This window comes from Alternaria viburni (genome assembly GCF_023758015.1).
Source record: "Alternaria viburni strain BMP 2772 chromosome Unknown scaffold_1, whole genome shotgun sequence".
NCBI classification, from domain to species: Eukaryota; Fungi; Ascomycota; class Dothideomycetes; order Pleosporales; family Pleosporaceae; genus Alternaria; species Alternaria viburni.
In genome coordinates this window covers 1,937,779-1,953,261 of record NW_026055770.1, presented here as the reverse complement: position 1 = coordinate 1,953,261, position 15,483 = coordinate 1,937,779, and the positions used below count along the sequence as shown (strand labels likewise).

At 54.8% G+C, this 15,483-nt stretch overlaps 4 protein-coding genes across 4 annotated transcripts; all 4 read right to left on the bottom strand.

The window, feature by feature from the left end:
* Positions 1–276: 276 nt before the first annotated feature.
* J4E79_000694 (uncharacterized protein) lies at positions 277–2,045 on the bottom strand (the record flags this gene model as incomplete). The annotated part of the gene is made up of 3 exons (XM_049349610.1): positions 277–474; positions 520–1,309; positions 1,354–2,045. 3 exons carry the CDS (start codon positions 2,043–2,045, stop codon positions 277–279), a joined length of 1,680 nt encoding a protein of 559 aa, XP_049216397.1.
* A 1,054-nt stretch (positions 2,046–3,099) lies between these two features.
* On the bottom strand, positions 3,100–5,363 carry J4E79_000693 (uncharacterized protein; the record flags this gene model as incomplete). Its single annotated transcript, XM_049349609.1, has 2 exons — positions 3,100–5,141; positions 5,201–5,363. The coding sequence occupies 2 exons, from the start codon at positions 5,361–5,363 to the stop codon at positions 3,100–3,102; spliced, it is 2,205 nt and encodes a 734-aa protein (XP_049216396.1).
* A 1,057-nt stretch (positions 5,364–6,420) lies between these two features.
* J4E79_000692 (uncharacterized protein) lies at positions 6,421–9,036 on the bottom strand (the record flags this gene model as incomplete). Its single annotated transcript, XM_049349608.1, has 1 exon — positions 6,421–9,036. The coding sequence occupies one exon, from the start codon at positions 9,034–9,036 to the stop codon at positions 6,421–6,423; it is 2,616 nt and encodes an 871-aa protein (XP_049216395.1).
* A 4,255-nt stretch (positions 9,037–13,291) lies between these two features.
* Positions 13,292–15,242, bottom strand: J4E79_000691 (uncharacterized protein; the record flags this gene model as incomplete). The annotated part of the gene is made up of 5 exons (XM_049349607.1): positions 13,292–14,023; positions 14,074–14,422; positions 14,469–14,755; positions 14,805–14,958; positions 15,007–15,242. 5 exons carry the CDS (start codon positions 15,240–15,242, stop codon positions 13,292–13,294), a joined length of 1,758 nt encoding a protein of 585 aa, XP_049216394.1.
* Between the last annotated feature and the right edge of the window lie 241 nt (positions 15,243–15,483).

The window sequence follows — 15,483 nt, the reverse complement described above, 5'->3', positions numbered from 1 at the left end:
CTGAGCATGTGACGTCGGTGCCTAACCACATTCCTGGGAGCATCTACATGATTGCGGAAACACGCTACGACCGCGCAGTCACATGGGCATGAATATCAGAATCAACAATTATGCTAAAAGCATGGGTAGGTAAGTGTCGATACATCTGGATCTTTCCAGATCGCTGTCTCATTCATGTCAAGGGTATGAGCCGACGGCCATGCCAATGACCCTAGCTCCTTCCCAACACGAGCAGCAAACCTATTCAAACACCGCTGCAGATGCACGCTCAGACGCCTACAACATGACCAACCCGATACCGCCCATGTGGTCCTTGCTCGACTGGTTCCGCGAATCAATGCCACCCGGTATCGGCGCAGCGCGGTAGTTGTAAAGGTAGTAATGCAGGGAGCCGTCTCCAGCGCCGAAGCGTTGCTCCTCCAGGAACAGCGGGTTATCGAGAAGGGTAAGCGCGTTGAAGACGTCAAAGTCGGCCTGATTATGTTAGCAAAGATATGTATTGGAGGGTAGGGTGCTCACCTTCTTTGACAAAATCAACGCGTCCTTCATCAGCAAGTTTAGTCGCTGCTTGAGCTTTGTCTTGTCCTTGTCTTCCTTATCAAATGCTACTTCTGTACCGTAGTAGAAGAGGTATGCCGCCTTGATGGTGTTGTGCTTCTTGTTGCCGATGACAGTGCTCTCGAGGTTGTAGAAGGAGAAGTAGTCGGTGATCTTGTGGGTGTTGGGGTCCTCGACAACGTAGCTCCACACGACTTGCTCCTTAGGCTTCTCCTTCGGCGCCATCCAGTGCTCGAATTCGGTCTTGTTGAAGACTTGTGCCATGTCCATGCGCTCCAGGTATCGCCTCAGCAGATCAACAGCTGCGTCAACGTCCTTGGCCTCCATCTCGCGAAGTCCAGGGGTGGAGGTGGTGTCTGGGAGTTTGTACCGTATGATCTGGCGTTGCTTGGTGCTACCGTGGGGGAGAGGAGAGAAGCCGACATCGTAAAGCTTCTCCCAGTCGATGGCGCGGTGGAAGTAGCGGGCTGTTGAGACAGGTGTGGGGAGAAGGGAGCCGACAGTGTATACGGCCTGGAATGTGCCTTCGACGTAGCAGCGGCGGGTAATCTCTTTGATGAGGACGGGCGCTAATCGCTTGGAGCGGAGCTTCTTGTGGACGCAGAGGAAGTTGACTTCGGAGCAGTTGAGGACCTTGTCGCGAACGCGCATTTGTATCGGGATGCCTGAGATGAACGCGACGAGCTTGCCTGAGGCGGTTGCGCGGACACCAACATGCCATTCCTTCTTCCAGCCTGGCGCTTTCAGGGCCCTGCTTGTGTTAGCTAAGCCTCCAATCCCTCTCCAATGACCTACCAGTTCAAGAATGACGGCGAGTACTTGAAGCGGAAGGTCGCATCCTTGTCTTCAACGTAGTGGTTTGTGAGCAGCTCGTATACCTCCTCCAGCTGCTTCTCGTCCTCCAGGTCCATGGTCACCCACTCAAAGCCAGGGTACATTGGGCTGGGATTCTTGTCCACCTCGTCAATCTTGATCTCCTTGATTGGGCCGTCCTTGATCTTCTCCTTGTTCGCCATCTCCTCGAAGCTGGGTACGGGCTGTGTCTTCCAGAAAGCGTGGCTGGCCATGTCCTTTTGGCTGCCCTGCGGCGCCAGACCCGTCAGCATCTCGTTGATGTTGAGTTTCTTGATCAATTGCGCGAGCTCTTCCTTGTTGTTCGCCTTGCCCTGCAGTTCATTCGCCAGGCCGGGGTTGTTCGCGAGCAGCATGTTCATCGCTTCTTTGGGTAGGACGTTTCCTGCGGGCGCATTCAGGTCGGTGGTCTCGCCAGCCTTGCCTTTGCCGCTGATGGCATCCTTGATCTTGCGCTTCCTGCTCTTCTTCTTCTTTTCCGACGCGCCCTCTGCGCCTTCCACCGTCTCGGTCGCGTCGTCGCCGCTCTCGTCTGCGGATTCGGCTTCTGCCTGCTTGCTCGATTCGGCGACAGCTTCGGCCGCTGCCTGCGACGTCGCGTCGGGGTCGGAGATCTTGGAGGCTTCTTGGGGCATGATGGAGGGGTGTAGGGTGTGTCGGCGGGCTAGCGGGGAGGTGTGGCTGTTGTAGTCTTGCCTGGCAGCTCAGGAACAGGTAATTGAGTACTGAGAGCTGCTTTGGGTGGGGCATGGAGGGGCACCTCGAGTCGCGGCTGCACCTGCCCTGCCGTCAGCACCACAGCTTCATTCACACATACACACGAACATGGAGACTGGTCATTGATGATCATAAATAACTTGGATACTCGTAAGATGACTTCATTGATTAAGCGGTGGTAACGCGAATCTCAGTACAAGATACAAACAGGTGGGTATCTTCCTGGCCAGACTCCAAAACACCCGCCAAACGCCGGCCCTGAAAGGCGCCCAAAAGCAACAGTAGCAAGGGGTATCGTACAAAAGAAAACACTCTCAAGATGCCATCGCGTCCAAGATCCACAACATCGCCACCACGTCCTCCTCATCTCACACTACATCACTCATCCACCCCTTCTACACTCACTTAACCCGCGTCCATACCGTCTCAGCATCCATCTCACAACCATCAGTCGCTTCTCCATCCGTCCAGCACATGCATGTCAACACAAACAAACCCTGCCCACCCCACCATCCTTCAGAACGGGACCTTCCCGGGGTAAACCCCGATCTAGTCACTCAGGCACCGTAAAGGGCTATACCTGCTGCATCGGATAAAGGTGAGGAGCTGGTGTAACAAGACAGTCGGGCAATCCAAACAACACATAGTGTGTTCTTGAGCTTCAGTGTCTTGACTCCAAGAGGGCGGGAAGGGCTTGCTGGTAGCGGCGCGGTGGGGCACCCGGTGAGGCGCACGAATGCGCTACTCACCCTATAGGTGGCACAGGGCTGCTACCTTGTCAGTGTTGAGTCTTGTGTAGAGGGAGGAGAGGCGGTGGTGGTATTGAGGTGGATCGGTGAGGGGAGGTGGAGGGGGGTTTCAGTAGGTGTTTTCCAGGGTGTTCGAGTGGCGCTGGTGTGTGATGAGAATTCGTGGCGTTGACATCGTTTTTCTCATGTTCGTTGGTATCCTCGGTCAGAGCTCTGTCCATGTCTAGGCAAAGTCCTTCCTGTAGAGTGGGAAGTCCGTCGTCCTGGGCTCACCAGTCGGGCACGGATCACTCGAGTAGGCGGGATTCTTGGGCAATGAAGCCATCTTGTGTTTGCGAAGCGGCGCAGTACCGAACTCCATCTTGGCAGTAAATTTTCGGAGCTCAGCGGCGTTGAAAGGAGCAACCTTGGGCTTCATGGCCTTAGGATCGCCCCACTGCGCGAGCTGGCCCTTGGCGGCAAAGTCCTCGATCTGGGGTCCAAAAAGACCCTCAGGATTGACGTAGACCGGGAAGCGCTTCTCGTGGATGTTGAACGGGTTGTGCTCAGACTTGTAGACGGGGATGTTGAGACCAGGTATGGCGCCGGAGAAGACCCAGTGATCCTTGACGAACGGATCGAAGTTGTCGGGAACGTTACCAGGGCCGTTGGCTTTCCAGGCAAGAATCATCGACATGCGCATGGGTTCCTTCTCGTACTTCATGGCGAAGTTTTCGACTTGCCTTAGGTATTCATGGCCCAGATCCCATTTGTTGACGGCCCGAATCGAGTGTTCCCTATAACCCATGTAGAAGCCAGTGCGCGGGTCAGGTTTAACGCGGAACTCAAGCTGGCTGGGCTGGTAAGGATGTTTGGCGTTGAGATCGTTGGGCCTTCGACCGTGGAGTTCGTTGTACAGAGCGTTCAAGATGGCGCAAAGCAGAAGACGGAAGTAGTTGTTGTCGTGAACGAGCTCGATGATCGTTGCACGGTAGCCAACACACTTCTCGCCAATCTCGCGGCTGTTAATGGAGTCGTAGTGTTGCTCCATGTACTTGATTTGAGCTTCCAAACGAGCTATGTCTTCGAGGGATTTCCACTGTCGCAGCAAAAGGAGCGCGATCTGGCTGTGGTTGTATGTGGACGCCTCACAGTAAGCGTTGTGGACGTTGTCTTCGTAAGACTTGATCTCGCGGGGCGCCAAATTGTCAGGTACTTTCCTCTCCAAGAGACGGATCAGGGCACGATTGTAAACGGCTTTCACCAGCTTGAGGCCTACCCAAATCCCACCGAGAGCCGTCTTGATCAGCCCATTGGATACGGAGAGCATTTCCCGAAGGCCCTTCAGGCCGGTCTGGTAGCATCCTAGCCAGATGTCCCAAAAGTACGCATCTTCGCTCCCGCCGAAAAGACCTTCCATCGTGACCAGGCTGACATCGCGAGAGTGTGACCAAATCTGCACCCAAGATCGGATACGGAGCTTGATCACAAGAACGATGAGATTCCAGCCGAGAAAGAAGATGTCGCTCAAAGCGGCCTTGATTATTACAGAGAACTTTGTGTCCGGTTGTCTTGGTCTGGCGGTGGCAAGGTCCGGGAAAAGGCACTCTCCGATGGTAATCCTGGTGATAGGTCGATCGAATACTCTGTCGATGCGACGCGTGCTTATCCGGGCTTCGTACCAACGTCTCGCTTGTCTAGCAATCCATTGTACTGGGGCGGTTGCAACCGTCTTTGCAAACCGTCCACACAGGAAGAGAATGTGGCCGATGGGCGGCAGTTGGAAGTGGGCGATGAGGAGGAGTGGATACGAGAAAAGGACTTTGATTATCTTCGGCCATACTACGTATCCTTCTGACCATCCGATCAAGTAGTCGGTGATCAAGCATACCCAAGCCAGGATCAGACAAGCATATCCGATGCGGCAGCCAGTGTGTCGAAAGGAAGCGTCGACGTATTCAGGGATCTGGCCCAGGTATTGCATGACGCGATCCTTGCCTTTGACGATGATAGCGATCCATGAGGCCATGACGGCGGCGGAAAAGACTGCGGCGAAGATTGCGATGACATCGCATGTGGAATACTGAGGCGTCCACATTACGTGAGTCGCAGTCAGGCGATCTTGATGAAGCTCATCGGAAAGAACTCGGGTGCGAGACTCAGCCCGAGTGTAGTCAGGGGAGGGGTAGGCGTAGCCGTCGACAATAGAACGGTCGGACTCAGGAACAGGGGTGGAGGAGGTGGACGGAATGGCAGGGATGTCGTGGGTGATGGCGGTAGCAACAACTAGAGGGGAGGTCAGTCATCGTATATATCAAAGTGAGCACCGAGTAGTCGAAACTTACCTCCGACGGTTTCAGTGAAGGTGACAGTGATGGTAGGTAGAGGTTGTTCAAGCACGAGATAAGTCTTAACGACCATCTCGACTTCGGACGCAGGTAACTGCGGTCGCGGACGAAACCAGACGGCGACACCCACCAAGTACAGTAAGGCGTCAGCCCACAACATGTTGGCGGTTGTTGTCGCGCACTATCAGAAAGACTGAAGTATCGTGGGTAGAGGTGTCAGTGTGAACGGAGGTGTCGCGCTGCGAGCTAAGCGCAAGCAAGCTCGTGGGAGTGGCAAGAAACAGGTGTGATCAAGAAGTCGTCAAGATGGAATATACCGTCAGTCGCCAGTGCGTAAACAAAGATTCGCAGCGGCGGCGGGGGAGTGAGCTTTTATGCACTCCAGGCAGCGAGGCTTTAGTGCGATTAGGTCAGCGACGAGTGTTGTTTTGGACCCTTTTTTGCAAGGTCGTGGAGGTGGGGGACCATAAGCGGGGTGGCGGTATGTTTGTTTCATTGAGTTGTGTTGTGGTAGACGTCGTGGTGTTTGGTGGTTGGGAGGTTTGTGTGTTGGAGTGAAAGGGGAAGTTGCGAAGGGTGGATGGAAGGAACTGTGGGGACGCGGGAACATCAGCGACACGAGATGGCGAGAGGAACACCAGAAGCGTGTCTAGGACGTGCTTACGGACAGCAGATAGACATAGTGGCCTGGGTTACCGTTAGGATGTTGTCCACATGCGTGGTCCTTACTGTGCTCATCAGCAACCCAACAACGCTCACTGCACATACGGAACGACGAAGTAATTTTGACGAACTATATCATTTCCACTACATCAACCCGACTGATGCAGTCTCTGCGCTATGCTACTCACTATTCTCTTCTTCCGGTACTGAATCGCGACTGCCGTTGACATCAAACTCCACCTCGGGGTATTTCCCACCAACCGTAACAAAAATACATTAGATCCAGTCCATCGGTCATGACAAAGCGTCCACAGGACGGGTATATAAAGAGAACACACTGTATGAAGGAGTAGTAAACCAAGGAGAAAGAGATACGCCCTGCGCTGTGCCGTCCAAGGGCACACGCCTACCTTTTCGATATCGTACATTGGATCGCGACAAGATGGAAATGTAATGGAAAAGAGAGATGTATGATGTGATGGCGAAAAGACAAAAAAGGGTATCGCTATGCAGGTGAAAAGCAAAATCTTGGGTCTAAGTGTAGATGCTCAAGCTCAGGATGAGGTACTCTGTGGCCCGCGTATCGTGGTGCCGTTCTGGAACTCGATTGTGAAGTTGACGAGATCTAGTTCAAAGGGGCCGACGTCGATGCTGCCGCTGTTGGAGTTCCCGTTGCGGTCGTCTGTGAGCAGAGATTGTATGGACTCCTGTGCGCTCGCGGCCACGTCTAGGTCTTTGCTTTCCTGAAGCGCAAGGAGCACCGCTACACGGGCAAAGTCGAGAGCATTGATGTTGCTCGAGATGGGCTGTGTTATGAGCTCCTCCGTCTGGGCTTTGGCTTGTTCGTTGGGAGCCTCGGCTTCGTCGACCTGGCCGACCGTTTGGCGTTTGGCTAGATGACCAGGGATCTGCACAGGATGAGGATGATGGAGTACTGGAAGCGTACGCGACGGATGAAGTGCAGTCCTTGAGTCCATCGAATGAAGACGCTGAGGGATTGAACGAGAAGCAAGACCATTGAAGGTAATCAGGGCGTTCTCGGCTGCGCAACTGAGCGAAAGCTGAGAGAACAACGACAAGACACGGGTGGCATCCAAAGGAACGTTGAACTTGGGGGCGGTCACCTCGATCAGGCGAGGAATACCAGAGCCCATCGTGGCGTTGTTGGCAGTGCCCTCGATGCTGGTTGTGGTGCAACCAGTAGCGTCGTCGTTCGTACATGTCTTTCCTGTGAAGCCGTTGATGCATACACAGTTGCACGATCGGTCGCCGTTGAGTATGGCGACACCGCCGTTCTGGCAGGTAATGATACCGCTGCATTGGTCGTTCCCTTGACCCGGCCCAGACGTGGGAAGTGGTGCAGCAGGTGCGTTAGGATTGTTCATGTTGTTGTTACCCCCGTTGTTGCCTCCGTTGTTACTTCCTTGAGTCTCTTGAGCGGCAGAGGTATTGGCGCCCTTGTTCTGGTTGGGTAGGACGACTAGGAACACGGGAATGACGACCGCGGCAGCGATTACGAAAAGCAAGACTATGAGGAGCGTGATGAATGTCCACAAGGGCATACCACAGCACCTTCGACGCGGCTTCTGCTTTTCGTTGCTGAATCCAGAGTCGGTAGCACCGTTGCGTCCGTTACCACCTGACGGCCACTTCGTCATGCTGCCGTTGCGGAAGTTCGGGGTACCCCGGCCAGAGCGGTTAGGCGTTTCTTGACCTGGTGGTGGGAAAGCGGCGAGCATCTCAGACAATCCAGACTGACGAACTTGGTTCCTGTCGGGAGCACCAGTTTCCCAAAAGTCCAACCCAAGTCGACTTGCTGTGCGCCCGCGATCAAGGTTCGCTGCCAGTCGCGTGGCTCTTCGAATGAGATCCGGCAGACTCGTCAAGCTGCCGCGCGCTTCAGCGTCCCGGACCGCGTCCATGTCGAGCCTCGCGGGCCGTCGCATACCAGCACGCTCGGACATTCCGGGGTGTCGCAATTCCTGTTGGAGTGGTGATGCAGTCCCAACGTTTCCGGCCTTGCTCTTGAAGTCCTCTATCGTGTCTATGGAGTCCATTGAGACGGACCTGCTGAGAGGGTGTCTTGAAATACCCGACGGACTGCCATCCCTCGCTGCGAGTGTTGCGGCTCCGATGCCCATGGCCCCCGCGCCAAGCCTAGAGCCATCAGGCTTCTTCCCTTCAGGTCCGCCCTTCTTGTTTCCAAAGCTGTCCACTGACTTGATAGTCATCAGCGATGGCTTAGTCCTCCTGCCCAAGCTCGCCTGTCGCAGAAGGGCGGGCGATTGCTGTACGAGGCCGCTTCGGTCGTCGGAGTCGGTCGGGGTCGGTGAGATGGTATCGCGACTGTTTATGGTTTCGCCGTCATCCGAGTAGAGATCGTCATCGGGGTAGAAGTCATCCTTGTTAGTCGGGAATACGTTGCTAGAAGCAAAGGATCCGCGTTGTGACTGTATCCTTGAAGAGTTGTTCTCCGACTCCTCGACGATGGGTGACACATACGACATCTGTGTGTAGTACGACGAAGGCCCTCTCCGCGAAGAGGGCGGTGGACCGAGACTTGGAAAGCGTCGCGCTTGTTGGATACTTGGCATAGGCGGTTGGGGTACAGGAAAGTCGGGTATGGAGCCTATCGAGGAGTCCGAGGCTATCGACGAGGTAGTGATTGGGCGCGAAGATCGAAACGAGTTAGGTGAGAAGGTGTCGGCATTCGGATGTAGATATATTGATGTTGGGGAGGTCGGCGAGGGAAGATCGGGCGAGAGCTGCTGTATAGGAAACTCGTCGGATACAGGGCGTGCAAACTGTGGCGGTGGTCTCAGTCTTTCTGGAGAGCGAGGTGGTAAGACAGGTGTCGGATCGGCTTTGTCCCTAGTAATGTTTGGCAGTGGCCATTGTGGTGACGGCGATCCCGAATCAATGTCACCTCTGCTTCCCGAAGGCGCCGGTTGCTCTGACTGTTCTACACGTTCCTGAGAGTTCTGCATGACGAGCTGGTTTGGTCGCCGGGGAAGGCCAATGATCTTCGACGTGTCTGGGAGTTGGGTCCTCTTTTGCGCAGCCTGCATCCGCTCTCTCGCCGCCCGTACCGAGCCCTTCTTTGCGTCTCCATCGCTGCTTGCGCCTGTTGCACCGTATGCTGCGGCGCCCAGTCTTGGATCGTAACTCATGAATTAGATGTCGAAATGTTGACGGTAAATGTGCCACTCGACACAAGTCTGGCTGTAAAAGGTTGTTGTGCGACGCGAGGTTCACACCCTCGGTGCGCGTGACTGGTAGAGTCGTCGAGTCTGCTCCAGGCAACGTGTGGGTTGTAAGAGTGTTGAATGTGGGTACTGTTGTGCGACTGTTGACGCATACGCGCTTGTTGCAAGACAGCTGATGGCCAATGCGGACATGTATGACACGCAGGCCCCGGGGTACTCGAGCTCCCGAATGCTGGTCCAGGTACCTTCTCCAAATTACAGGCAAAGAGGTGAGAGTAGGGTAGACTCCAGGAACAGACGCGGTGATTTGATACGTGTCGGTACACGCGGAAAGCAGCGATTCCTTGCGTGAGCGACAGCCAGTTGCCTGAGGTTTCAGAGATTCAGGAACCAGGAGGTGACTGATACACCGTATCAGATATCGACTAACCTACTCTCACAGATCAGAACGAGCCCTTTGCATGATCGGTGGTGCTCAATAGGGACTCAATAAGGACAGCAAGGGCTCTGCGGACGGAGAGTACACCGTGATGCAGAGTATAACCGAGCCACTATAGCCCAAGAGCCTATGCAGCCCAGCAATAACATGCCAAATACGACGAGAGCGGACGCAGAGGCGAGGAAGAAGGGGAGGTGTAACGTTCTCTGTTGCAGCACCGTGGCGCTGATCCCAATGGGGTTTCATAGAAAATCCATGTACTTACAGTAAGAGGTTCGCAGCCAAGTCAGACGAGCGTTGTCGGAAGAACGGCTATCGATAGCACGCGATGAATGAAGGCGGTTGAATAGAGTGACAGGCCGTTGAGCCAAGTATAAGGAATATGTACAAAGGGTAAATGCGGGGACTAAGCTACGCGGAGGTGTCGAAAGTAGTAAAAAGAAAGTATAATAGTTAGGATGCGACAGAATGGTGGTGGCGCAAGAGCTTCGAGCTCGCGAATGGCTTCAGGCCGAGATGGAATGGAAAGAGTGAGGATAGGCAAAAGGCACGAGAGACAGCGACGACATGTCACGCAAATACAGAAACTTTGGAGTGGCAGGCAGGGCAGATTGTGGAACACGCAAGGTTGGCATGGTTCAGAGTTAGAAGCACGGACTAGAAGGTGTAGTGCAGGAAGCGAAGACGCCACGACATGCGCGGGCGACTCAGGGGCCTCGTACTGGTCACCGTCTATCGAAATCAGCATGGTGCGACAGTCGCGGGCAACGCACACGCTCCCGCCTCAGCACGAGGTGAGGAGAGGGCCCCAAAGATGCGCCCAACGTGCGCTGGTGCGAGAGCGTGCGCCGTTTCGAAAACGTCCGCTGCATTCACTGTGATGAGGGTAAGGTTTTCTCGAGGCGCGCCTGAGGAGCTATTCGTGGTTATTCGTGGTTGTCAGCACTTGGGGCGATCCGGTAATGTTGTAGGATGCTTCAGATGCTTGCGGCCATGGTGTGTTTTACATAGCATCACCTTGCGTAGACGAGGCGGGCCCGCGACTCGGTCTCGAGTGTCGTTCCGGCCAAGACAGCCCAGTTTAGCACTCGCGTGCTGTTCCTGCATGCATGACGCTTTTTTGGGGCCAGGCAATACGCCTACTGCGACGCTCACAAAGGGTGCCTGCAGGAGTGCGAACCATTCTGCCTGAGGGCGCCGTTGACGGTGTGCGCAACAACGTCAAACGTCCCAACGCTGTCACTAGGGATCCTAGTGATCGGGGAAAGGGCCGAGCCAGCGAGATTGGACGCAGGGTCGCGATCGAAGTTGATTTTGCGAGGCTCAGCGAATGGCTGTGGAAGACGGGATTGATATTAGATGCCGAACCACGGTGACCGTGATGGCGGGATCGAAGGTGGACAGCTGGGAGTAATCAATTCGAGGCGTCCCATAGATAGCGATCGACAAGCGAGATCCAGCGGCCTTGGTGCGTCGATTACACCGTCCCGCGTCTCGTCCTACCGCGCCAAAACCTTGACGTTGTATCTCTGAAATATCCCAAGGCTGACACTATCTCGCGCAATCACCGGTAGAGTTCGCGCAGAACCTTGGACGTGGCCGTTGGGCAGGCACCGGCTCAGCTGCCACGTGATGTCAGCGTGACGGAAATTATGGGCAAAAAAAGAAACATCCGACAAGGCCTCTATCGACTCGACCCGAGCAAGTGCTCTGTGCATACGGAAGCTGCGGTCGTCGCTACCAGATCAGCGAAGATCCCCACCTGGGCATCCCCGTGTACCGCACACGTCATATATGGATCTTATACCACCAGACTCATGTCCACACTATTGAATCTACTGAATCCTGCGGAAAAATGTTTACACTCCACACATGTGCGACTTGCTCGTGAGAAGAGTGTATCTGCAATCTTGGTATGCGCCTGTGCTACCAAAACATGGCGGGGAAGTAACTGCTCGGGCTCAGTTGGCAGGCACGACGGATAGCTGCAGTATGTAGGAGCGTTGGTGCAACTGCTGCAGCCTCCCTATTGACCTCCCAGCCACAAAGTCATGTACGACAATTGAGCCCGTCCTCGAGTCATCGCTCGTGCAACGTCGAGTACCCACGCGAACAGCTAAGCTCAGCATGTCCGAGATGACGCGGATGGCTACGGACGACGATGGAGAAATCGCGCAGCCGATCAACATGGCCTCTCAGCAAGTTCGTGGAGGGTGCAGGACTGAACTGCTCCTACAAGTTACTGAACTCCATTGTAGGGCATCGCCATTGGATGCAGCCGCACATTCCGCAAACCCGTGACACCCGACCAGAGCTCTGGGCATTTACTGCCGCATACTGAGGCTTCTCCAGACGGAGGTGTAGCCCTCGGGCCATCACATGGCGCATACAGCCAGTCATCCACGAACGACATCTTCACTGACCACGGCCATGCTCAAATAGTGACAGCATCCACACTCTCGAGATCAGGTGCAGTTCCACTCTCGCCTTCTCGACTAGCCAATATTCGGGTCCGGCGTGCGAACAATGGTTCAACACTGGTACAGTCACCAGCCCGCGCTGGCCATGCCGCGCGGATGAGACAGATCTTCGAGGACGCCGGCCGTGATCATCAGTCTCCCCAGCTTGAGCAAGGCGTGTCGTATCCCCAGCTACCAAACATCTCCAGAAAGGCCTCCCCACCAGTGGAGCATAGTAGGAATGAGCAACATGCTACTCTCGCGATCTCTCCGTTACAGCGTCTAGAGTCCCCGTGCATATCGAGAACGTCGTTCAGAATGGTATCGCACGCGACGCACGCGAACAGTCCTCGCATATCTGAGCAGAGTTCAGAGGCATGGTCGGACGACTCTGGATATTTCATCGCAGGCTCTCGAAACCGCACTGCCAGTCTTACTGGTCCGCCTAGGGATCGTATCAACGACTGGCTTGCAAGCACATCTCTACACGAACAGGAGACATGCGGCATCGAATATGTACTCGACTACCCGTTTACTAGCCAATTACCGCGCTCTTCGTCTGGGAACGATGTCTTCAGCAAGGACAACACCCAGTCACCCCATCATATCAGCACAACCACAATCCCAGACCCATTTCTCGAACCCGACTCTACCCTGCGCATCTCCCCCCTCTTCAAAGCTCTACCTCCTCGACGACCTCGCAATCAGCCACACACTCCAACCCAGACACAAACGCCTTCTCCAACGACTGTCACCATCCGCCCTCACCAACCCGCAGTAAACCGCCCGATCCTCGAAGAGGGCGGTATTCAACTCGGCCCTCTTAGCCCCAACGTCTGTATCGAGCGCGGTCCGTCTCGTTACCATTCTACGCGTACGTCGCCGATTAAAGAACGACGAGCGATGCGGTATACTACGAACGGGAGTGAGAATGAAAACGAAAATGGCGGTGTTGGACTACAAAAGGGGAAGGGCAAGGAGGTGGTTGATGCAGAGGTACAGGGTAGTCCGCTTGCCCCGTGCAAGATCGGTGTCGGAACGAGATTCCAGCATGCAAGGCATGGGGTGAGGGGAGTGGGTAGGTTCGGTCGGTGTTTGGGGACGTGAAGGGTCGCTGGTAGGACGATTCAATTTAGTTGAAAAGAATTGAATAGAAGAGTCAGAAGGGGGCTGATTATTGGGTATTACTGCTATATCTCAACATGGGATACCCATCAACACAGCAGAAGACTTGGATAGATCGATAGTATAGAGTGGAGCATATGACATTGCATTCGTACAGGCAACTCGTCCGCAAGGAACGTGATATATACTTGTATGATCATTGTCCCTCCTCCGTCTTCTCCTCACCCACTTCATCCTTAATAATCCTGCAAATCTGAATCTTACTCTTTCCCGCCCTCAGCACCAGCGCCTCCCAATCCACGAGATAGTGATACGGATTGAAATCCTTGCCCGACTCGATAGTCGCCCACTTCAACGCGGTCGGGTTGTCAGGCGGACCAGAGTTCGGTACAATGACGTACGCGCCCTTCTTCGCGATCAAGCGGCTCGCTTCGGATTTCGAACTTGCGAGACCGGCGGCGTAGAGGACGTGGGGGAAGGATCCGGCTTGGAGCATGGAAAGGGGGAGTGTGACGACATTTGTCTTGTCGTGCTGGCGTCGTTCGGGTGGGCTGCTGGTAGTAGGTTGTGCGGTGGAGGAGGCGGCGTAGGCTTCTTTGTATTCGAACAGCTCTCTGTCCTCCTGCTTCATGTGTTCCTTTGGCTCGCTGGTGTCGCCCTTGTCACCGATAATCGCGTTCCTCAGCGAAAATAGCGAGAAAGTATGGGCTCCCTGACCGAACGTGTCCTTGTGTGCGGCTTCGGCTTTCTTCGCGTCTGCGGCACCGTGTGCGAGCTCGACGATTTCGCGGGCGAGTATGTGTTGGGCGTTACGCTTTGAGGGTTCTTGGTTTTGACGGTTCATTAGGAGGCTGATCTCGTCAAGAGGGAGGAAGGTGAAGAGCTTGAGGTAGCGTTCGACGTCGGCGTCTGCGGTGCGGAGGAAGTACTGTAACAGACTGTCAGTAGTGAGACTACAAAGAGCTACCGAGGACGTACCTGGTACAGATCGAACGAGCTCATCATCTGGCCGTCAAGCCAGACTGCATTGCCCGCGCTCTTGCCAAACTTCTCGCCAGACGCTGTTGTAAGCAGTGGTGTGGTGAGACCGTAAGTTGCTACGCTTGGGTCTTCGTCGCCCTCTGCTCCGTTGTCCATGCGATGTATCTTGCGCATGTGACTGACAGCGCCCATGCCGGCAATGATGTTTCCGTACTGATCAGATCCACCTATTTGTAGTTGAACGCCCTGGTTCCGGTACATGCTCCACCAGTCGTAGGCTTGGAAGAGAGGGTAGCTAAACTCGGATATAGCCATGCCTTCGCCGCTTTCCATTCGTAGCTTGACCCTAAACGTGTGAGAGGCATTCTCTACTCAAGACATGACGGACTTACGAGTCGCGACTGAGCATGGCACCCAGGCGCATACCAGACCCCAGATCCCTCATCAGCTCAACTGCACTCAACTGGGACAGCCATCTCCTGTTGTTGAGGATATCCTGCTTTCGGCTGACTAGGGGGGAGTACTGGTACTTGATGCCCAGGCACTTGACATTCGTCCACAGCTTGTCCAATTGGCGCTGTATGCTCTCCACATTCATGGACTGCACATCTTCGCCTTGCCGAGACCGAGCCGTTGTTCTGCCAGAAGGGTCGCCAATCTGGACGGTGCCTCCTCCTAACTAGCCATGATTAACTCGCGTTGTGTGCATCGAGTCGCGGGTGGCTCACCAAGCTGACGGTGTAGTAGCCATGGAGGTACATCCAGTACAGCGCCATAAGCGGGAGAAGGTGGCCGACATGTAGAGAGGGGGCTGTTGGGTCTACGCCGACATATGCGCCGATGCGCTTTTCGGTGAGCAGCCAGTCGAGCGTCTGGCGTCCACTATGTTGATTAGCGACCGTTGAAGGAGGCTGTTCGCGACATGCTCACCCAGCGACATCCTTGACAAATCCACGCTCTTCAAGTACACTCAACATGCTCTGGTGCATCCCCGCCCGTACTTGTCCCGCGTGTTCCTCCCATTGCGCCTGGCGTATTACTGGGTCGGGCTCCTCGTCGGCCCATCTCGCTGCCGGTCGCTCACCACGGGCAAGCACATGCTGATGTCGTATGCATTGCCGACAGACAAATGGTCGGGGCCGTGGTAGACGTCGTAAGGCTGACATGGCTGCCCATTGAGCGGCATCAAAACTTGGGCCCATGCCAAAATGTTCCTAAATGCCAAGATGGGAATTCAATGACCCCGATTGGCTGGAGCTCTAGTGCACCTCGCAGCTACCCCGACCTCCGCACACGTCACCTGCACCTCCTCGGCCTCTTAGTGCCTGCATATGCATCATTGTGCTGCTGAATACCTTAGTTGTTGGTCAATGCAAACTCAATATCCTCCTCATCATCCGTCCCGTC